The 24,525-nt window shown below is 35.4% G+C and overlaps 1 protein-coding gene across 10 annotated transcripts in view; it reads right to left on the bottom strand.

Moving 5' to 3' along the window:
* Positions 1 to 24,525, bottom strand: part of Agtpbp1 (ATP/GTP binding carboxypeptidase 1) — a 273,400-nt gene that overhangs the window by 162,771 nt on the left and 86,104 nt on the right. For all 10 annotated transcript variants that reach the window (XR_009225068.1, XM_046425915.1, XM_058573104.1 and 7 more), the window contains 2 exons: positions 17,472 to 17,569; positions 13,422 to 13,538 (listed from right to left, as the gene is read on the bottom strand). Coding sequence is in view for 9 of the 10 variants with exons in the window: in XM_046425915.1 (XP_046281871.1) it covers positions 13,422 to 13,538; positions 17,472 to 17,569 (215 nt within the window). In the remaining variant the exon portion in view is untranslated. The remainder of the gene's footprint in view (positions 1 to 13,421; positions 13,539 to 17,471; positions 17,570 to 24,525) is intronic.

Raw genomic sequence — 24,525 nt, 5'->3', positions numbered from 1 at the left:
AGTATCCACCCCACAAAAACGTTTATAATTGTTGCATGAGGTTTTAAGTATGTCAGTAAGTGGATAAGAAATCAAGGATTAAGGACAAAACATAAGGAGCGAGGTAAAGATGGAAGCTAGCTTTCACTCTGAAAAATTTCTAAACCAGTTAACTGTGGATATAGCTTTTCCCATCTCAACAAGAATGAAGATCAGAAGATAAACCCAGAACTAGAAAGGTGGAGAGTCCAAAAGAAAATCATTCTTCCACAAAGACAAACCCAGAGATCTAATACTTCAAAATATAGGTCTTAGAAATACCCTCAGCCCCAAACAGACAGTAGCAAGAAAAACCCAATGTTTTAAGCCTTAACACCAAGATGGTGAAAAACAACACTACTCACAAACTGATACCAAAAGCCTGCCATCACATCACACAAATTTACAGCCTCAATTCACATTATCTGGGTGGTCCAAAAAACCCTCAAGGAAGAATTTAATCTAGAACTGTGCCTGTCAAAAGCAACAACATAACACTAGAGTTTCCACATAATTTCCACAAACAAAATCATTAAGAAAATAAATAGCTCGTAGTTACTCTATTTTTTTTAAAAAAACTACATATACTAATTGAGAAAGAGAAATAAAAAAGACCTATAAGAACTTTGAACACTAAAATTACAAAGACTAAGAAAGGATTATACTTACTGTGTTTAAGGAAATAAAATATAAGAAACAAAAAATTAAAGACTGATAAAACATTTTTTAAAACCTTCTAAAAAATCAAAAACAAATGAAATGGTTAGTGGATATTTCTTATAACAGATTAGACAAGCCAAAAAAATAATTAGGAAATTAGCAAGTTGGCAGACAGTTCTGATGAAATTACCTAAATGCAGCATAAAGAAACCAAGAGAAGGAAAACATGAAAAAGAAGTAAAGACCCATGGAAGAGAATAAAAAGGTCTTCCATTAGATTAGAATTGTAGAAAAAGAGAAGAAAGAGTATCAGAGCAAGAGGTAGTATCTAAAGAAGAGAATGAAGAGTTTTTTCCAAATTCTATGAGAAAACAACTGATATAATCCAAACACAATGAATCTCAAACAGGATTTTTTTCCAAACAAGATTTTAAAAAAGAAAATCCACACTTAGTCAACATTTCTGGGAAACTGCAAAGCATTAAAGCCAAAATATTATGTGAAAAGCCACCAAAAAATAGTTTCTTATGAAGAGAAAACACACATTTATTACACATACCAACCAGCAATTTCTCTCATAGGTTTTATCCCAAGAGGAATGAAGGTATATATCCACAAAAATTTTTGTACACGAATGTTAGTATCAACTTTATTCAAAATAGACCCAAACTATAAACAATCCAACACTCATCAATCACTGACTAATGAAATTATACTGTATTTACCCAATGAAATACTACTGAGCAATAAGGAAAGAACCATTGATACTATGCTATAATAAGGGTAAATCTCAAAAACAAACTGAGTAAAAGAAGCCTTACACAAAATAGTAAGTACTAGGGGATTCCATTTATAAAAAGCTCTAAAATGAGCAAAAACTAACCGGTGACACAGCAGAACAGTAGTTACCTGGGTAGGAAATAAGGCTATGAGGAGACTACAAAGGAGCTCAAGGAGACTTTCTGGGGAGATAAAAATAATTCTGTATCTCAACTAGGACAGGTTGTCACAACTGTACATAAACTTCTCAAAACTCACTGATCTTAGATATATGTAATTGATTGCATATTTCAATAAAGTTTTGTTTCTTTTTAAGCAGCCAGGGGGCAGGTGGTGGTGAGGTGGTTAGAGACTAACTTTCAAGAGGATAAAATACTTTCAGACTACATGATAGAAAGCAAGACACGGCAAGAGCAAGGACAGAGAACAAGCCACTAAAACACATATTTCAGGTAAAAGGAAAATAATCCCAGACAGAAGTTCTGAGGAAAAAGAAGATATAAAAATGTTAAAAGTGGGGAGACACTAAATATTTTTAAAAAGCAGTATTATCACATGGTTTTTAAAAGCTCTTCTTTCAAAAACATAAAATAGTTTAGGAAATGATTGTTTCCTTTTATCACTGAAGGAGAAATCAAAAAGAAAGATGCTGAGAACTTAAGCTTTAGTGAGTATGTTAGAATGTCAAGAGTAACTAGAATTTTTGCATATATGTTAGTACTCACGCTTGGGCTTTAAAGGGATGCAGTTTATTCTACATAAATTATACACCCTCCCACAAGTTGATTAAAATAATAAAAAAAACAAGGTTTTTTAGGTTCAAATGAGTAAATGGGGAAAACTGGAAGAAGAAAAAGTAATCCAAATGAAGTCAAGAAAAAGAAAAAACACAAAAATACAAAATAAGATCTTCTAAATTAAACCCCAATATCAAAATAATTATAGATAAATGATCCAAATGCTCCAGTTAAATGACAAAATTCAGATTCAATCTTAATAATCCAATTAAACTATATGTTCCTTAAAATATATACAGCAAAGGAAAATAAAAAGCTAAAAATAAGATTTGAAAAGACACCAGGGAAATAACTAAAGTTAATTAATGTAACTACATTCATATTTTAAAAAACATTTGTTAAAGTCTTACAGATAAAGAAAATAACTTCATAATGATAACAAGTTTCATTCCAAAGGGAAGAAAACTCATTTACATTATTTTTTAGTTGTAGATGGGCACAACATCTTTATTTTAATCATTTATGTGGTGCTGAGGATCAAATCCAGTGCCCTACACATGCAACACAAGCACTCTACCACGGAGCCACAACTCCAGCCCCTCATTTACATTTATGCACAATAAGCCTCAAAATATATATATATATAAACTAACAAACTTGCAAAGAAAAATATATTCACAATCACTATAAGAAATTTTTAATAGTAATTGATAGAATAAGAAAATTTTCACAGTAATTGATAGAATAAGGATAAAACTTCATAAATATAGAAAAGACACTTTTCAACACAATTAACAATCCTGTCACAATGAGTAAATATACAAGTGTGCCTAACAACTGTAAAACAATTCCTTCTAGGCATCTAGAAATAGTAACAAAGCCTTCGAAACTCAAAGGTTGCAAAATATTATGGTGTGTTCTCTTACTCTTATGCTAGTAATCAATAAAAATGATAAATTATGATAAAATGGATTCTACTATGATGTATATATAATTTAAAAGAACCAATAAAAAATAAAATTAAAAAAAGCCAACTTTGAAATTACAGAGAATCAAAGAAAAAAAAACATATTGGAAATCAAGTTTCAAAACAAAGATAATGAGGTCTGGGGATGTAGCTTAGTGGGAGAGTGCTTACAAATGAATGTTTATAAGATGCTGTCAGAAAAATAATTATGTGGATATTTATAACATAAATATGTATGTATTTATGTTCTTATGTATGAAAAGAAGAAAGGCTGAAAGTCAATGAATATCTATTAAGGTGACACTGAAAAAAAAGACTAATGAATGAAAACAGAACAAATCAACATATGAAACATTATAAATATATTTAGAGAAAGGGTCATTTTTAAAAATACTAAAAATGATTACAGGAACTAGTGCATTGAAATACATAATGGTTAATTTGAATTGCCAACTTGATTGTATTAAGAGAAGCCTATGATTAAGAAGAGGCTATGTATGTATTAGTAATGGTGTGTCTAGGAATGATTGGCATGGGGGATAGCCAAACGAAATGAAGACCCTCCCTAAGCATGAAGAGCAACATCCAGTAGGATAATAGCACGGATGGAATAGAAGTTGGAATAATAAGGAAGCAGCAGCAGATGCTCAATTCTTGAATGGGTTCTTGATTGCTGCTGTGATGATCTGAGGATATCAGACTTTCGCTTCTTCACTCTTCTAAAGCAGACTCTGCCACTGATTCTCCAGAAGGCTTTGGTCTTGGCCTAGGGTAGCACCGTTGATCCCTCTTGTTGTGGGGCTTCAGCCTCTTGGACTGTGCAGTTACTGGTTCTTCTAGCTCTTCAGCCTGGAAAGCCACTATGGACTATCTAGCTTCTGGTCACATAAATCAACCTAATAAATCCCCATTTTTTTAAATTTTTTTTTTATTTTATTGTTGGTTGTTCAAAACATTACATAGTTCTTGATATATCATATTTCACACTTTGACTCAAGTGGGTTATGAACTCCCATTTTTACCCCGTATACAAATTGCAGAATCACATCAGTTACACATCCATTGATTTACATATTGCCATACTAGTGTCTGTTGTATTCTGCTGCCTTTCCTATCCTCTACTATCCCCCCTCCCCTCCCCTCCCCTCCCCTCTTCTCTCTCTACCCCCTCTACTGTCATTCATTTCTCCCCCTTGTATTATTTTCCCCTTTCCCCTCATTTCTCCCCCTTGTATTATTTTCCCCTTTCCCCTACAGGGGTTTTAATTTCACCCCCAGGTTTGTCATTCCTTTCTAGGCAACTGCAAGTTTGTTTTTGTTTTTGTTTTGTTTTGTTTTGTTTTTGAGTTGATCTTTTTTTTTTCCTTTTTTTTTTTTAATTTTTTATTGTTAGTTGTTCAAAACATTACAAATTTCTTGACATATCATATTCCACACTTTGATTCAAGTGGGTTATGAACTCCCACCTTCACCCCATACACAGATTGCAGAATCACATCAGTTACACATCCATTGATTTACATATTGCCATACTAGTGTCTGTTGTGCTCCGCTGCCTTTCCCATCCTCCACCATCCCCCCTCCCCACCTCTCCCCTCCCCTCCCCTCCTCTCTCTCTACCCCCTCCACTGTATAACCCTGAGGGTCTCCTTCCATTTCCAAGCAATTTCCCTTCTCTCTCCCTTTCCCTCCCACCTCTCATCCCTGTTAAATGTTAATCTTCTTCTCATGCTCTTCGTCCCTACTCTGTTCTTAGTTACTCTCCTTATATCAAAGAAGACATTTGGCATTTGTTTTTTAGGGATTGGCTAGCTTCACTTAGCATAATCTGCTCTAATGCCATCCATTTCCCTGCAAATTCTATGATTTTGTCATTTTTTAATGCAGAGTAATACTCCATTGTGTATAAATGCCACATTTTTTTTATCCATTCGTCTATTGAAGGGCATCTAGGTTGGTTCCACAGTCTTGCTATTGTGAATTGTGCTGCTATGAACATCGATGTAGCAGTGTCCCTGTAGCATGCTCTTTTTAGGTCTTTAGGGAATAGACCAAGAAGGGGAATAGCTGGGTCAAATGGTGGCTCCATTCCCAGCTTTCCAAGAAATCTCCATACTGCTTTCCAAATTGGCTGCACCAATCGGCAGTCCCACCAGCAATGTACAAGTGTACCCTTTTCCCCACATCCTCGCCAGCACTTGTTGTTGTTTGACTTCCTAATGGCTGCCAATCTTACTGGAATGAGATGGTATCTTAGGGTGGTTTTGATTTGCATTTCTCTGACAGCTAGAGATGGTGAGCATTTTTTCATGTACTTGTTGATTGACTGTATGTCCTCCTCTGAGAAGTGTCTGTTCAGGTCCTTGGCCCATTTGTTGATTGGGTTGTTTGTTCTCTTATTGTCTAATTTTTTGAATTCTTTGTATACTCTGGATATTAGGGCTCTATCTGAAGTGTGAGGAGTAAAGATTTGTTCCCAGGGTGTAGGCTCCCTATTTACCTCTCTTATTGTTTCTTTTGCTGAGAAAAAACTTCTTAGTTTGAGTAAGTCCCATTTGTTGATTCTAGTTATTAACTTTTGTGCTATGGGTGTCCTATTGAGGAATTTGGAGCCCGACCCCACCGAATGTAGATCGTAGCCAACTTTTTCTTCTATCAGACGGCGTGTCTCTGATTTGATATCAAGCTCCTTGATCCATTTTGAATTCACTTTTGTGCATGGCGAGAGAAAGGGATTCAGTTTCATTTTGTTGCATATGGATTTCCAGTTTTCCCAGCACCATTTGTTGAAGATGCTATCCTTCCTCCATTGCATGCTTTTAGCCCCTTTATCAAATATAAGATAGTTGTAGTTTTGTGGATTGGTTTCTGTGTCCTCTATTCTGTACCATTGGTCCACCGCCTGTTTTGGTACCAGTACCATGCTGTTTTTGTTCCTATTGCTCTGTAGTATAGTTTGAAGTCTGGTATCACTATACCGCCTGATTCACACTTCCTGCTTAGCATTGTTTTTGCTATTCTGGGTCTTTTATTTTTCCATATGAATTTCATGATTGCTTTCTCTATTTCTACAAGAAATGCCGTTCGGATTTTGATTGGCATTGCATTAAACCTATAGAGAACTTTTGGTAATATCGCCATTTTGATGATGTTAGTTCTGCCTATCCATGAACAGGGTATATTTTTCCATCTTCTAAGATCTTCTTCTATTTCTCTCTTTAGGGTTCTGTAGTTTTCACTGTATAAGTCTTTCACCTCTTTTGTTAGGTTGATTCCCAAGTATTTTATTTTTTTTTGAAGATATTGTGAATGGAGTGGTTGTCCTCATTTCCATTTCAGAGGATTTGTCGCTGATATACAGGAATGCCTTTGATTTATGCGTGTTGATTTTATATCCTGCCACTTTGCTGAATTCATTTATTAGCTCTAATAGTTTCTTTGTAGAGCCTTTTGGGTCTGCTAGGTATAGAATCATATCATCTGCAAATAGTGATAATTTAAGTTCTTCTTTTCCTATATTTATGCCTTTAATTTCTTTCGTCTGTCTAATTGCTCTGGCCAGTGTTTCGAGAACTATGTTGAACAGAAGTGGAGAGAGAGGGCATCCCTGTCTTGTTCCAGATTTTAGAGGGAATGCCTTCAGTTTTTCTCCATTCAGAATGATGCTAGCCTGAGGCTTAGCATAGATTGCTTTTACAATATTGAGGTATGTTCCTGTTATCCCTAGTTTTTCTAGAGTTTTGAACATAAAGGGATGCTGTACTTTGTCGAATGCTTTTTCCGCATCAATCGAGATGATCATATGGTTCTTATGTTTAAGTCTATTGATGTGGTGAATAACATTTATTGATTTCCGTATATTGAACCAGCCTTGCATCCCAGGGATGAATCCTACTTGATCATGGTGCACAATTTTTTTGATATGGTTTTGTATCCGATTCGCCAGAATTTTATTGAGGATTTTTGCATCTAGGTTCATTAGAGATATTGGTCTGTAGTTTTCTTTCTTTGAAGTGTCTTTGTCTGGTTTAGGTATCAGGGTGATGTTGGCCTCGTAGAATGAATTTGGAAGTTCTCCCTCTTTTTCTATTTCCTGAAGTAGCTTGAAAAGTATTGGTATTAGTTCTTCTTTAAAGGTTTTGTAAAACTCTGCTGTATACCCATCCGGTCCTGGGCTTTTCTTAGTTGGCAGTCTTTTTATGGTTTCTTCTATTTCCTCAATTGATATTGGTGTGTTTAGGTTGTCTATATCCTCCTGACTCAATCTGGGCAGATCATATGACTTAAGAAATTTATCTATGCCTTCACTATCTTCTAATTTATTGGAGTATAAGGATTCAAAATAGTTTTTGATTATCTTCTGTATTTCTGAAGTGTCTGCTGTGATATTGCCTTTTTCATCCCGTATGCTAGTAATTTGAGTTCTCTCTCTTCTTCTCTTCGCTAGCATGGCTAAGGGTCTGCCGATTTTGTTTATTTTTTCAAAGAACCAACTTTTAGTTTTGTCAATTTTTTCAATTGTTTCTTTTGTTTCGATTTCATTAATTTCAGCTCTGATTTTAATTATTTCTTGCCTTCTACTTCTTTTGCTGTTGTTTTGCTCTTCTTTTTCAAGGATTTTGAGATGAAGTATGAGATCATTTATTTGTTGGTTTTTTCTTTTTTTAAGGAATGAACTCCAAGCAATGAATTTTCCTCTTAGAACTGCTTTCAATGTGTCCCATAGATTCCGATATGTTGTGTCTGTGTTTTCATTTATCTCTAAGAATTTTTTAATTTCCTCCTTGATGTCTTCTATAACCCATTGATCATTCAGTAACCTATTGTTCATTCTCCAAGTGATGTATGCTTTTTCCTTCCTTCTTTTATCGTTGATTTTCAGTTCCATTCCATTATGATCAGATAGGATGCATGGTATTATCTCTACTCCTTTATATTGTCTAAGAGTTGCCCTGTGACATAATATATGATCTATTTTTGAGAAGGATCCATGTGCTGCTGAGAAAAAAGTGTAACTGCTTGATGTTGGGTGGTATGTTCTATATATGTCAATTAAGTCTAGGTTATTAATTGTGTTATTGAGCTCTATAGTTTCCTTATTCAACTTTTGTTTGGAAGATCTGTCCAGTGGCGAGAGAGGTGTGTTGAAGTCTCCCATGATTATGGTATGGTGGTCTATTAGACTCTTGAACTTGAGAAGAGTTTGTTTGACGAACATAGCTGCACCATTGTTTGGGGCATAAATATTTATGATTGTTATGTCTTGTTGGTGTATGCTTCCCTTAAGCAGTATGTAGTGTCCCTCTTTATCCCTTTTGATTAACTTTGGCTTGAAATCTATTTTATTTGATATGAGTATGGACACTCCTGCTTGTTTCCAAAGTCCATATGAGTGATATGATTTTTCCCAACCTTTCACCTTCAGCCTATGTATGTCTTTTCCTATCAGATGGGTCTCCTGTAGGCAGCATATTGTTGGGTCTTGTTTTGTGATCCATTCTACTAGCCTGTGTCTCTTAATTGGTGAGTTTAAGCCATTAACATTTAGGGTTATTATTGAGATATGGGTTGTTCTTCCAGCCATATTTGTTTATTTCTGTTACTAAACATGGTTTGTTTTCCTCTTTGATTATTTTCCCCCCCTTTACTGTCCTACCTCCCACTGTTGGTTTTCATTGTTATTTTCCATTTCCTCTTCCTGTAATGTTTTGGCAAGGATGTTTTGAAGAGATGGTTTTCTAGCTGCGAATTCTTTAAATTTTTGTTTATCGTGGAAGGTTTTAATTTCATCTTCCATCCTGAAGCTTAATTTCGCTGGAAACACAATTCTTGGTTGGAACCCATTTTCTTTCAGTGTTTGAAATATGTTATTCCAGGATCTTCTAGCTTTCAGAGTCTGTGTTGAAAGATCAGCTGTTATCCTGATTGGCTTACCCCTAAATGTAATCTGCTTCCTTTCTCTTGTAGCTTTTAAAATTCTCTCCTTATTCTGTATGTTGGGCATCTTCATTATAATGTGTCTAGGTGTGGATCTCTTATGATTTTGCACATTCGGCGTCCTGTAGGCTTCTAGGATTTGGGATTCTGTCTCATTCTTCAAGTCTGGGAAGTTTTCTCGTATTATTTCATTGAATAGACTGCTCATTCCTTTGGTTTGGAGCTCTGTACCTTCCTGTATCCCAATGACTCTTAAGTTTGGTCTCTTAATGTTATCCCATATTTCTTGGATGTTCTGCTCATGGTTTCTTAACAGTCTTGCTGAGCTGTCTATGTTCTTTTCCAGTTGAAATACTTTGTCTTCATTGTCTGATGTTCTATCTTCTAAGTGTTCTACTCTGCTGGTAGTATTCTCCATTGAGTTTTTAAGTTGGTTTATTGCTTCCTGCATTTCTAGGATTTCTGTTTGTTTGTTTTTTATAACCTCTATCTCCCTGTAAAGTTGATCCTTTGCTTCCTGGATTTGTTTGAGTAATTCATTGTCAAAGTGATCTTTCATTGTCTGATTTTGCTGTCTAATGTCTTCCTTGATACTCCAGATCATCTGAAGCATGTATATCCTGAATTCTTTATCTGACATTCCATCTGCTGCAGCTGTTACCTCTTCTAAAGTTGCGTTGACCTGCATTGCTTGTGGTCCTTTCTTTCCTTGTCTTTTCATACTGCTTGCGTTTCTTTCCTGCAGGCGCGGGCGGCGGCTCTGCTCTCTCCTTATTCCAATTGGGGTGTTGTGACTACCACGCCGGCAGGTCACTGGGCCTGTTGTGGGCGCTGGCGGCGGCTCTGTTCTGCCCCTACTCCAATTGGGGTGACGAGTGTACCACGCCGGCAGGCCACCGGGCCTGGTCCGCCGGTCGGTTGCAGGTTTGCCTACCCTGCAGGCGCGGGCGGCGGCTCTACTCTGCCCCTACTCCAAATGGGGTGACGTGTCTGTCGTACCGGCAGGCCACTGGGCCTGTCCCGCTGGTCGGTCGCAGATATGCCCACCTTTCGGGCACGGGTGGTGGCTCTGCTCTGCCCCTACTCCAATTGGGGTGTCGTGACTACCCCGCCGGCAGGTCGCTGGGCCTGTTCCTGGCACGGGCGACGACTCTGCTACCACGCCGGCAGGCTCCTGGGCCTGATCCGCCGGTCTGTCGCAGGTCTGCCTACCTTGCAGGCGCGGGCGGCGGCTCTGCCCTGCCCCTCCTACCACGCCTGCGGACTGCTGTGCCTGATCTGCAGGTTGGTCACAGGTCTGCTCACCCTGCGGGCACGGGTGGCGGTTTCGCTCCGTGCGACAAACCTCTCGCGTTTGAGTCCCCGTAGCCGATCCTCGTGCGATGGAAATCCTTCCTCCGGAGCACCCCACTATTGCTGGAAATTCCTAACAAGATAGCCTTTAGCCGTCCTGACTTGTCATACTCCCACACAGTGAAGCAGCACACGGGGGCAATGCACTCCCTCACCGCCATCTTCTCCGCAATAAATCCCCTTTTTATAATTATACTTCCTACTGATTTTGTTCCTCTAGAGAACTCTGACTAAAACAAAAGAGGATTAACTGTGGCAAATAATATGACTCTTTAAACTTTTCCATGATAACTTTCATGGGAAAAATTTAAAACAAAATTTAAAAGGGGGGGAGATAAAATATAACAATTTATATGGTTAATGCCATTATGCTACCACACATAAATTTAAAAATTCTGCCATGGAGAAACTAGAGCAAATAAAACTACAATTGTCAATCTAATTCCCTTAAATGTGACTGCCTATTATTTAAATACACACTTCAAAAAATACAGACTAATAATGTATTGAAAGAGCATGTTCCTCTAAAACTAAAAAATTAGATAATCAAGTACTAAAACAACTACTTTAGAAATGACTGTAACTATAGCTTTAAAAGGACAGTAAGGTCCCCTAAAAGTCTGCTGATAATTAACTTTAATAATAATATATGCTGCCTTCAAACACCATCCATTTTGCCTCCTCTAGCCATTGTGTGGTAGACTTACACATCTGGAAACAAAATGGGTGGTGCTCAGGATTCAAACACAAGTCATTTTAAGCTTCAATGGGTGATGTTGAAAGCAATGGGCAAATCAGAGTAGGAAAAGTCATAATCCAAATTAACTTCATTTATGTATAACATCTTATAATCTGCCAGAAATTGATATAAGAATGGCTGAATAAAATTTTTTCAAACACTTCTTCTCTGGAATCAACCAATCTTTTTAACACTTGGCAGTACATCCCTTAATATTGCTGCCTATTATTCAAATATACATTTCAAACACTAGAGACTAACATACTGAAAGAGTACGTTCCTCTGAAACTTAAAAATGAGAAAGGTTATCAAATGCTAACACAACTATTTTAGAAATAATTTTCCAATTACACCAATACAAGACAATGTGCTATTTTCCATACATTACAGAAATATTTTAACTATTTTATATAAAATTTACTGGGAAAATATACTGTGAATTATTAAATGTATACTACTTGAAATATCTTCTTTTGGCTAAACACAGTAAAAAGAACTAACTTAGGAGACTTTCCAGAGCTCTTACACTTAGGCCTGTCTTTACAATATGACCACATCTAGTCAGACCAAAAGTGACTACCCGCTTAAAGAGCAGGAAAACTATAGAAGGAGGTAGCCAGCTGTTCAAAAGTTGCCATGCTGGATACCTTCAAGACTAGCTTATTCTGGATAATAAATTATTAGGAAACAGGGAATCTAAAAGGTAGACATGCAGCATGATCTAAAAGAAAGAAGTGCCTTATGAAAGAACGAAAACCAAAATCCTGGTCTTGACACCCATTATAAAATTACACTTCTCTATTCCCACATCAACTTATGATCACATTATATACACATAATATGTGATTTCTTCACATAATAATCAATGCCCTCCCAAATGCCCTCCTCAAAAAATATGTTTTATGCCTTGATTTAGCAGTATTTGTTATCTCTGGGGTTTTACTTTAAAGCGATTGTTAGCTAGATGTGAACACATTAAAAAGAGCAGATAGATAATTGCTATTGGTTGAATGAAAGAAAATTACTCCATACCCTTTCCCAAATGCATCTTTCTGCCTCCTTCTCTCTTTTTCTTTTGTTTTCTTTTATTTCCTTTCCTTGCATGGGTTAGGGTGGACCTCCCTGATTCCTTACCTCCTTCTCTTATTCCTAATTTCAAAGTAGCTTCCAAAGCACTTCAAATCTACAGGAAATCTCAAACACTAGGGCCAAGGGGAGATGGGTAGTGCCTCATCTATTACTACTGTACCCAAGACTCCTAAGTTCTTTCGCAAAGAGAAACCTGAGCAATTAGAACTTTAGAACAGTGAAATGTAAATAGATATTTCTTGTTCTTTTGTTTTTTCCCCCCTCACATATAGCCTCACATTAAAGCCTTCTTTAAGCAACTGGGAATTAAGTATGGAACTTAGGGAGCAATAAGTTTATAAAAAGCGCTAATCAAATCTTAGAGATTATCTGGTTCAAACTTATTTTAAGATCCTGAACCATTTCAAAGACTTATCTAAGGAACCACATGTCAGCAACAGAGCAAAAAATAAAATAAAACAAAGGCATTCTGTCCATCTACAACTACAAAAAAATAATAATAAAATTTTAAAAGAGGGGGGATTCTTAAAAAAAAAATGTGATGTACCAGCTGGGTACAGTGGCATGCACATGTAATCCCAGTGGCTCAGGAGGCTGAGGCAGGAGAATTTCGAGTTCAATGCCAGCCTCAGCAATTTAGCAAGGCCCTAAGCAGGACCCTCTTTCAAAATAAAAAAAATTAAAAGGACTAGGGATGAGGCTCAGTGGTTAAGCACCCTTGGGTTGAATATCTGGCACAAAAAAGAAAAAAAAGAAGAAGGGGAGAGATGCATCAAAGTAAGAAAGAATTGTAAAACTAGAATCCACCTCCACTCATTTTGAAGATAAGCAATTTTGCAGCATGGAATGTTGACATTAATTATCCAATGTCACTCAGAAAAGCAATACTACTTCCAGTTCTCAGTGGACACAATAGTTTTAGTTTTTAGGTGGATACAATATCTTTATTTTACATTCATGTGGTACTGAGGATCGAACCCAGTGCCTCGTGCATGCTAGGCGAGCATTCTATCACTGAGCCACAACCCCAGCCCCTTACTTAACATTTTTGTAAATGAAAAACAGTGACTATACGCCTGAGAAAGAGGGGAAATGTTTTTTTCGTTAAAAATCAATGAACATTCAAATTTTCTGTTTGTACCTGAAAATCATCAACAAGTTCAGGGAAGAGGTGTTCATACATTTTTAGTTCTTCTATTGTTCGTCCTGGTACTTGCTGGGGTTTTAATTTGTTGATATCTGTTTCAATATCATCATTCTGAAATAATTAAAATAGCATGTCAACAGTTTTAAAAAACACAGAAATTACAGAATACACTTCAGATTTAAATGTTACAAATTATTAATTACATGTAATTTAGAATACCACTGAAAAAGAGTGTATTGACTTTATCTCAAATTCAAATTTGCTTACTCTTTTTTTATTGTTGAATTTTGCTTAATTTTGGTCATGGTTATTCTAATATAACAGGATACTTGGACTTCTCAAGACAAATACCTGTGTTAAGACCAAGGTTAAGTTTGTTCTCCTCAATCTCCCTAACTGCCATCATGTTGGACTTATTAAAGGTCAATAAAACTTAGGAAAACAAGGATCTGGGGCTATAGCTCAGCGGTAGAGCGCTTACCTCACACATGTGTGGCACTGGGTTCAATCATCAGCACCACATAAAAATAAAGTTACTGTGTCCTTCTACACTAAAAAGTAAATTTAACAAAATATTTTTTAAAAACTTAGGAAAATGAAATTGAAAAACATGTATATGTAATGAAGGTGGCAATAATCAAAATAGCTAACATTTATTAAACACTGAAAATACATGAAGCACTACACTAAGTATTTTACACGTATTATCTAATTTAATCTACATATATAAAAACACTAATGAAGTAGTATCATTAGCTCCATTTAACTGAGAAGGAAAATAACATTAAGAGAAGTTAAGGAGCTTGCTAAAAGTTACACATCTTACAAAGAGATAACCAGAGTGTAAAATTTGTCAAAGTGATCTGAAAACAAACACCATACACAGCTAAGTAAGTAAGATGTACTGCCTCGATATCAACTAAGAATTATCACCCACTTTAAAACTCTCTGGTAAATAAAGTTCCCTTAGAAAAACTCAGTGTTGCTATTCACTGTTTTTCAAGGTAGAAAGCTATTTTCTAGGATCCTTAACAACCCCATACAAATACAAAATCATCATTACCTCCACAGATCACTTAAGAGAGAGATAATAAGACCACTTATTACTTTTCAGTTCATACTATTTTTAATTTTCTATTTATCTTAGTACCAAAATAAATTACTTTTCAGTATTAAAATAAATTTAATACATTTCAATCCTTACATACGTTTCTGACCATATTTACACCTAACTAGTAATTTAAAAGGAAAAATATACTGTATGCTTCTTGTTATTTCATACCAGGGATTTAGTGGTTATTTACATAACAATGAATGAGATTTTTCTCATTGCCATAAATAATAAAAATTGATTTTATTTAAATAATATTGTTAGTATATCATCACTGTATAATTATTACTACATGAATGTCATTTCATCTGTTATGCATTTATGAACCAATAATGTAATTATTTTCTTGATTAACATCTAATAAGACAGATAATGATTCCAAAATAAAATAATTAACAAAGGTAGTTTTTCTCTGAACACACTCATTTAATATTTAATGTTATTTTGTGAAAATAGAGCCTTCCATTGTATAGTAGCTGTCTAATATAAAAAATGAAAATTACTATAATAAAATAAGCATAGTGAGGAAAGAAAACTATTACTCTGAAAGCCCAAAGCAGGAAATTTTCTATTTGAGTTTGAGGAAAAAACAGAAGAGCTACTGATAGGTTCATCAAAAACAAACCAGCCTGCTACTACTCCTTAAAATTTTCCAAAGTTAAGGAAGGAACAAAGAATGTACTGAAGAATTTTGTGCCTATCTGGAGATGTCTTCTAGAATCCCCAGGTTTCTATAAACACTCCAGACTGTAAAATCTGGGACAAACAAAATAGAATCATGATGAAGAAAGAAATCTGAGACTACAATCACAAGAGAATACAAATAAAGATTACAACCACTACAATGTAGCAGTTCAACAGAAGCACAAAAGAAGTTATAGGATTCAGGTAAAAATAGGAAAAATGAGGAAATTTCCAGTGTTAACAGCCAAAAAAGTAAAAGGCTGCAAAAGAAAAGGGGAAAAAGGAAGTTAATACAGCTCAGCAGTCTCAAAAAGCCAACAATTCTGTAGCCCTTGAAGAAAAGTAATATTTTAGTAGACTTATACTGCAGTAGTAAAGAGCCAGCATTCCACAGACTACTTTCTGAATCCTGGCTCTATCTCTTAGAAGTTAGACTGATAATGTCTCAGGGCCTCTGTTTTCTATACTGCTATGAGGATTTCAAGGTTCACATATGTAAAGACCTTTGACTAGCACAGGGTTAAGTGTTCAGTAAATATTACTACTATTTTTATTATAACTGGTGTGTTAAGGTAAAGTAGGGAGAATTTTACCAATCACTGACACCCCAGTTGTAAGCCAACAACTCCAGTTTTCAAAAATGTCAATGTCACAAGCAAAGAAATCTATGAAAATTAAAGGTGACTAAGTAGACAGGACAAGTGACAAAATGGAATACAGATGACAGATTAGACAAATGTCACTGTAAACTTATGAAGCTGTTAACTATATATGGTTATATTGATGTATTTATGGAAAAAACACCAAGATAAATGATACATGCAACATACTCGCAAATAGTAAAAAATATTTTAAGTGTGTTACTTGTGTGTATATGTCTACAATTTTCCAGAAGCAAACTCAGTTGCTGTTATAATTCCTATTGAGTTTTATTCCTCACCAATTTCTGTCTTTATATCTCTGATAACAGATATTTGAAATAAGAACTGAGACATGAAATATGAATTATACTGAACATATTTTGTTTTTAATAGATGTGAAAATATGTAAGAAAGACTTGTATTAAGAGGCAATATTTTTAAAGTTATTCTGGAAAATGTAGTATTAAGCTAGGAAATTTTACTTCCCCCAAATACTTTCCAAAGAATCCAGGTTACATTTTATATAGCTCCTCTTATCTAAGGCACATTTTTATAGAGAGAATTTAAATTCTAACTGGGATTCTAACAGTTCTTTCTCTTATATCAGGTTCAGAGCCAAATATGTGGTTCCCCCAAATGCCTTGACCATCAAAGCCTGAACTATTTTCCTTCTTGAGGTCAGATGCAGACATTGACTTGGCTAATTTGATAATTCTGCCAAAGCATGCCTTGGTGATCACATCTGGTTCTATAATGAAATTGATGAAACTGGTTCTATATCTGCTATTACAATAGAAATTTTCAGTATCTTCAATTCAGGAGAGTCGAATACTTACTTAGTGTGCCCCATTTTTAATGCAGTATTTCAAGACCTAAAAAGAAAAAGCCTAAGCAGGCAGGAGTCTAAGCCTCCCTCGCCAGAAAATCAAACTACGCAATAAGCCAAACAGTTTAAAAATTAAAGGGACCATTTTTCTACAGATGTTATAGTAGCCCCCTTTACCATTAAATAACACAAAGCAGTTTCTAAGCTTTCAGAAGTGCCATAAAATTCTGATACCCACCTGCTTATTTTACCTACATCTCTTGTAATATGACAATAATTTCACATTTTCTCAATTCAGTAAATACTTCCCATCTTTTGCAATTAACTAAAACCTAAGAATCGTTAAGTAAACACAAATTCTAACAAAAATGCATCAGTTATAGATTATATTTTCCCACTATTTTTATATCCCAGACTGTTGACGGAAAGTTATGCATTTTGAAATAAGTTTGCAAAATAGAGTCTCAAACTTTAGATCTTAACCTTTCCTTAGATTTCCTTAGGTTTCAAAATCTAAGTAAGAGGGTTTAATAAAATCTTTCTGGTCAAAAACAGTGAAAAAAATTTTCTTTAGGGTCTGTTTCAGATCAGTGGATTTAAAGCAGCCTTAGTTTTTCAATTACTTAGTGTCCATAATAAGCTGTAACAAAACAATACGGATTAAAACAAATTGGTCTACCATTATGTGTGTGTGTGTGTGTGTGTGTGTGTGTGTTTCCCAAACCTTTGTTTTACAACTGAAGTATATAATTTACAAAGGTGACTAATAAAAATTTACTAACCTTAAAATTTTGTTCTAGGTCATCTTCATTTTCCATCTCACTTTCAGCTTCTAAATCAATATCATCGTTGTCATCACTTTCATCTACTACGTCATCCACTGTGATACAAAATGTGCTATAAGTAAGCATTCTACAATATGCACATTCAAAGCAGAATGTTATATGCATAAAGTATTTCAATAACAAAAATAAATGAGATTTCTTACTAAAAATGTCACGAAGGCTCAACCAACTATTGGAAAAACCTATGAGATAGTATGTGAAAGTGCTTTTAAATTTAGCAAATATTACAAGAATAAATTAGTTTTTTTATTAATGTTCTCAGTTTAAAGAAAAATAGTAAATGTCTTATCTTATAGTATCCTGAATGAAACATCCTGTTTCCTATTTATGATAAATTTCAATGACTCACTTCATCCTTTTATAATTACCCTCCTGTTTATTTCAATAACTATGTGCCAAATACTATGTTGTATGTAAGAAATATTTTTAGAGATGTGTTAATATAATCTCTACCCTCAGGGAGCTCATGAGGCTTGAGAGCAGAAAGAGCAAAGAAGTAATTATAAATACAGAAGAAAAATGTTACTGAAGGCATAAAATTCAAAATTCTATGGGAAAACAAAGATGTAATAGCTAACTGCAAACTGCTTAAAGCTAAGGGATTGATCACTTCACAGAACAGGTGGTACTTAAGCAGTAACTCGAAGTAAGTATAACAGACTTGTAAGTAAATATAAAGGTAGGTAGGTATGGTTTTTAAGAAGAAGAAATAATAATTCTAAAATAAGGAAATAAGATGATATCTTTGGAATATAATGAGTAGGACTAGCATGCACTATCTGATTAGGAAAGTACTAAAAGGCAAGTAAGAATAAGAAAATGAAGACTATAATAATGTAGACCATAGTTTAGATTTTTTTAACCTACGAAAGATAAGCACTGAAGATTTTCAAGAGGAGAATGGTTTAATTCAACTTGCATTTTCAAATGATCATTCTGGCAGGTGTGAGAGAGGGAGCATATGAGTGGAACAAGGCCAATTAATAGAAGGGAAGACAAAACCTAACTAAAACAATATTAACAATAATGGGAATGAAGGAAGAATACACATTAAAGAAGAACTCAAAGAATAGAATGTAAAAAAAAAGAAAAACAAAAACAAGGTCCACGGATGTGGGGAAGACAAGGGAAAAACAGCAAGAGTACTTTGAGGTTTCTCATGTAAGCATCAGTGCTTGTAAACAATACAGAAAATATTTGTTTAAAGATATCTACCCAAATTCTTTTGACTTCCATTTACAATGTGATATATATAGTAAAGATTATTGACTATCCCTTTAGAATCTGCTCTCCTTTCCTTTCTTTTACCAACAGAACCTCTGCAACAGGGATTCCAGCCTCCAATGCAGTATTTACAGTCATTCATATGAATGATTTTTGCAAAAATACAAATCACAGGTCCCATTCTTTAAAAAGAAAATTATCCTCACCATTCTTTTTTTCATTCCCATTTTCCACATACACATGAGGAAACCACCATAGGAAATAATTAAAAACATCCTTTGATGAGCTAGTACAACAGAGGTCTACTGCCTAGGGATTACCTGCCAATCTTCTTGATAGACATTTGAAGGAGAAAAAAAAAAAAAAACTTTCTAACTTGAGGTGGCATTGCAAAGGGGATCTGGGGACAGAATTCCTGAATTCAAAGCCTGGCTACCCAACTTACTGGCTATTTGATCTTAAGCAGTCACATAAGTTATTTGTATCTTAGTTTCCTCATCTAAAAAAAAAAAAAAAAAAAAAAAAAACGAATATGCTGACTCCCAATGTTCTTGTATTGTAAGAGTTAATATATGTAAACTTTCAGGCAAAGACTGTGTTATAAAAATTTTTATGATAATTATTTGAGTAATATGCTACTGGGCTACTTTAACAGTATCAAATTGTCTCAAATTCTTTTCTGAAATAACAAAAAAATGTGTATTCATATTGCATATGGTAACCTGGGTCTATTTATACCTATACCCTAACAACAGTCAGTCATGAATAAACAAGAACTGACATTTGGAGAAAGAGAGGGAACAAAGAACATCTTAGGAAAAAGTTAAGGGACTGAATTCAGTAAAGCCTACTGTAAACAGGAAAAATTATTTCTTGGACAGCGAGAAAAGAAAATACAGTTCAGCTTCTGAGACAAATTATGTTCTTAATTTTTATCCAAAACTTTTCTAATATTTCCTTTATATAATATTTTCCTTTGGGTTTATACCCCAAATATGAAATATCAAATATCATACAGCTTAGAGTGCATGAGATCTTCTATTCCAAACATGCGATGAAATTCTTATAGCATTACCAATAATTAATAACATTAATTACTGTAGTTTAATCAAAAAATTAAAACCAGGGAATATACATCAAAATTCCGGTTACTCACTTCTAAAATATCTGTATCTTGTTAATATGAAAAAGTAAAATATAGGAAACAAATATCTTTTAGTAAGAAACTAGTTAGATAAATTATACTACATCCTTATAATGTAACCATTAAAAGAAATGAGTCAAACTTTCTTGCAGACAAGTTATGTGCAAGTTTTCATTGAGCATAAACTATAACAATTTGGGGGATTCAGTTTTTTTAACTTAAAAAAAAGTTCACTAATGTGCAACAAATGTAAAACTAAACATAATTACCAAGACAGTTTAATGTTCTTAACTTATATTTTGAGAATTTATATAAAGTATCAAGTAATGTTCTTAAGTGATATTTAAAGTTTCTCATAATGGACATTTACATATATGTAAAACATCCTATGCTATTTCCCTAAATTAGTAGAGTTCAATTTCTCATATTAAAGAAATATTTACTGAGAAGAGGAGCAGCGGCCTGCTGAGAGGCAGAGCCGCCCCCTCCCCCCCGCGCCTGCAAGGTAGACGGAACTGTGACCACCATCAGAACAGGCCAGACCTGCAACCGAGAGACAGAACAGGCCCAGTGGCCTGAGGAAGGGTAGAGCCGCCTCCCCCCCCCCGCGCCTGCAAGGTAGGCGGAACTGCGACCCACTGGCAGTACAGCCCCAGAGGCCTGCAGAGGGGCAGTAACGCTGCCTGCGCCTGCAAAGTAGACAGAACTGCGACCACCGACAGAACAAGCCTAGCGGCCCGCAGAGGGACAGAGCCGCCGCCCGCGCCTGCAAGGTCGGCGCACCTGCTACTGACCGGCAGAGCAGGCCCAGCGGCCTGCCGTCGTGGTAGGCACATTGCCCCAACTGGAGGAGGGGCAGAGCCGCCGCCCGCGGCTGCGAGGGAGACTTTGCAACTATACAAGACCAATATAAATATATAGGGGGAAAATTCAATAGCACAACAGTTTCACCAAGTAGAAAGGAACGCGAACAGTATGAAGAGACAAGGAAAGAAAGGACCACAAGCATTGCAGGTCAACTCAACGTTAGAAGAGGTAATAGCTGCAGCAGATGGAATGTCAGATAAAGAATTCAGGATATACATGCTTCAGATGATCTGGAGTCTCAAGGAAGACATCAGACAGCAAAATCAGACAATGAAAGATCACTTCAACAATGAATTACATAAACAAATCCAAGAAGCAAAAGATCAACTATACAGGGAAATAGAGGTTATAAAACACAAACAGAAATCCTAGAAATGCAGGAAGCAATAAGCCAACTTAAAAACTCAATTGAGAATACTACCTGCAGAGTAGAACACTTAGAAGACAGAACATCAGACAATGAAGATAAAGTATTTCAACTTGAAAAGAACATAGACAGCTCAGCAAGACTGTTAAGAAACCATGAGCAGAACATCCAAGAAATATGGGATAACATCAAGAGACCAAATTTAAGAGTCATTGGGATACAGGAAGGGACAGAGTTTCAAACCAAAGGAATGAGCAATCTATTCAATGAAATAATACGAGAAAACTTCCCAGACTTGAAGAATGAGACAGAACCCCAAATCCTAGAAGCCTACAGGACGCCGAATGTGCAAAATCATAAGAGACCCACACCTAGACACATTATAATGAAGATGCCCAACATACAGAATAAGGAGAGAATTTTAAAAGCTACAAGAGAAAGGAAGCAGATTACATTTAGGGGTAAGCCAATCAGGATAACAGCTGATCTTTCAACACAGACTCTGAAAGCTAGAAGATCCTGGAATAACATATTTCAAACACTGAAAGAAAATGGGTTCCAACCAAGAATTGTGTTTCCAGCGAAATTAAGCTTCAGGATGGAAGATGAAATTAAAACCTTCCACGATAAACAAAAGTTAAAAGAATTTGCAGCTAGAAAACCATCTCTTCAAAACATCCTCGCCAAAACATTACAGGAAGAGGAAATGGAAAATAACAATGAAAACCAACAGTGGGAGGTAGGACACTAAAGGGGGGAAAATAATCAAAGAGGAAAACAAACCATGTTTAGTAACATAAATAAACAAATATGGCTGGAAGAACAACCCATATCTCAATAATAACCCTAAATGTTAATGGCTTAAACTCACCAATCAAGAGACACAGGATAGTAGAATGGAAATCACAAAACAAGACCCAACAATATGCTGCCTACAGGAGACCCATCTGATAGGAAAAGACATACATAGGCTGAAGGTGAAAGGTTGGGAAAAATCATATCACTCATATGGACTTCGGAAACAAGCAGGAGTATCCATACTCATATCAAATAAAATAGATTTCAAGCCAAAGTTAATCAAAAGGGATAAAGAGGAACACTACATACTGCTCAAGGGAACCATACACCAACAAGACATAACAATCATAAATATTTATGCCCCAAACAATGGTGCAGCTATGTTCGTCAAACAAACTCTTCTCAAGTTCAAGAGTCTAATAGACCACCATACAATAATCATGGGAGACTTCAACACACCTCTATCACCACTGGAAAGATGTTCCAAACAAAAGTTGAATAAGGAAACTATAGAACTCAATAACACAATTAATAACCTAGACTTAATTGACATACATAGAATATACCACCCAACATCAAGCAGTTACACTTTTTTCTCAGCAGCACATGGATCCTTCTCAAAAATAGATCATATATTATGTCACAGGGAAACTCTTAGACAATATAAAGGAGTAGAGATAATACCATGCATCCTATCTGATCATAATGGAATGGAACTGAAAATCAACGATAAAAGAAGGAAGGAAAAAGAATACATCACTTGGAGAATGAACAATAGGTTACTGAATGATCAATGGGTTATAGAAGACATCAAGGAGGAAATTTAAAAAATTCTTAGAGATTAATGAAAACACAGACACAACATATCGGAATCTATGGGACACATTGAAAGCAGTTCTAAGAGGAAAATTCATTGCTTGGAGTTCATTCCTTAAAAAAAGAAAAAACCAACAAATAAATGATCTCATACTTCATCTCAAAATCCTAGAAAAAGAAGAGCAAAACAACAGCAAAAGAAGTAGAAGGCAAGAAATAATTAAAATCAGAGCTGAAATTAATGAAATCGAAACAAAAGAAACAATTGAAAAAATTGACAAAACTAAAAGTTGGTTCTTTGAAAAAATAAACAAAATCGACAGACCCTTAGCCATGCTAGCGAAGAGAAGAAGAGAGAGAACTCAAATTAGTAACATACGGGATGAAAGAGGCAATATCACAACAGACACTTCAGAAATACAGAAGATAATCAAAAACTATTTTGAATCCTTATACTCCAATAAATTAGAAGATAGTGAACGCATAGATAAATTTCTTAAATCATATGATCTGCCCAGATTGAGTCAGGAGGATATAGACAACCTAAACACACCAATATCAATTGAGGAAATAGAAGAAACCATAAAAAGACTACCAACTAAGAAAAGCCCAGGACCGGATAGGTATACAGCAGAGTTTTACAAAACCTTTAAAGAGGAACTAATACCAATACTTTTCAAGCTACTTCGGGAAACAGAAAAAGAGGGAGAACTTCCAAATTCATTCTACGAGGCCAACATCACCCTGATACCTAAACCAGACAAAGACACTTCAAAGAAAGAAAACTACAGACCAATATCTCTAATGAACCTAGATGCAAAAATCCTCAATAAAATTCTGGCGAATCGGATACAAAAACATATCAAAAAAATTGTGCACCATGATCAAGTAGGATTCATCCCTGGGATGCAAGGCTGGTTCAATATACGGAAATCAATAAATGTTATTCACCACATCAATAGACTTAAACATAAGAACCATATGATCATCTCGATTGATGCGGAAAAAGCATTCGACAAAGTACAGCATCCCTTTATGTTCAAAACTCTAGAAAAACTAGGGATAACAGGAACATACCTCAATATTGTAAAAGCAATCTATGCTAAGCCTCAGGCTAGCATCATTCTGAATGGAGAAAAACTGAAGGCATTCCCTCTAAAATCTGGAACAAGGCAGGGATGCCCTCTCTCTCCACTTCTGTTCAACATAGTTCTCGAAACACTGGCCAGAGCAATTAGACAGACGAAAGAAATTAAAGGCATAAATATAGGAAAAGAAGAACTTAAATTATCACTATTTGCAGATGATATGATTCTATACCTAGCAGACCCAAAAGGCTCTACAAAGAAACTATTAGAGCTAATAAATGAATTCAGCAAAGTGGCAGGATATAAAATCAACACGCATAAATCAAAGGCATTCCTGTATATCAGCGACAAATCCTCTGAAATGGAAATGAGGACAACCACTCCATTCACAATATCTTCAAAAAAAATAAAATACTTGGGAATCAACCTAACAAAAGAGGTGAAAGACTTATACAGTGAAAACTACAGAACCCTAAAGAGAGAAATAGAAGAAGATCTTAGAAGATGGAAAAATATACCCTGTTCATGGATAGGCAGAACTAACATCATCAAAATGGCGATATTACCAAAAGTTCTCTATAGGTTTAATGCAATGCCAATCAAAATCCCAACGGCATTTCTTGTAGAAATAGAGAAAGCAATCATGAAATTCATATGGAAAAATAAAAGACCCAGAATAGCAAAAAC

This window comes from Marmota monax, unplaced genomic scaffold (assembly GCF_021218885.2).
Source record: "Marmota monax isolate L192 unplaced genomic scaffold, Marmota_monax_Labrador192_F-V1.1 WCK01_AAM20220418_F8-fsc00265, whole genome shotgun sequence".
Classification (NCBI taxonomy): Eukaryota; Metazoa; Chordata; class Mammalia; order Rodentia; family Sciuridae; genus Marmota; species Marmota monax.
The sequence above is the reverse complement of the archived record's forward strand: the minus strand, read 5'-3'. Positions and strand labels throughout refer to the sequence as shown.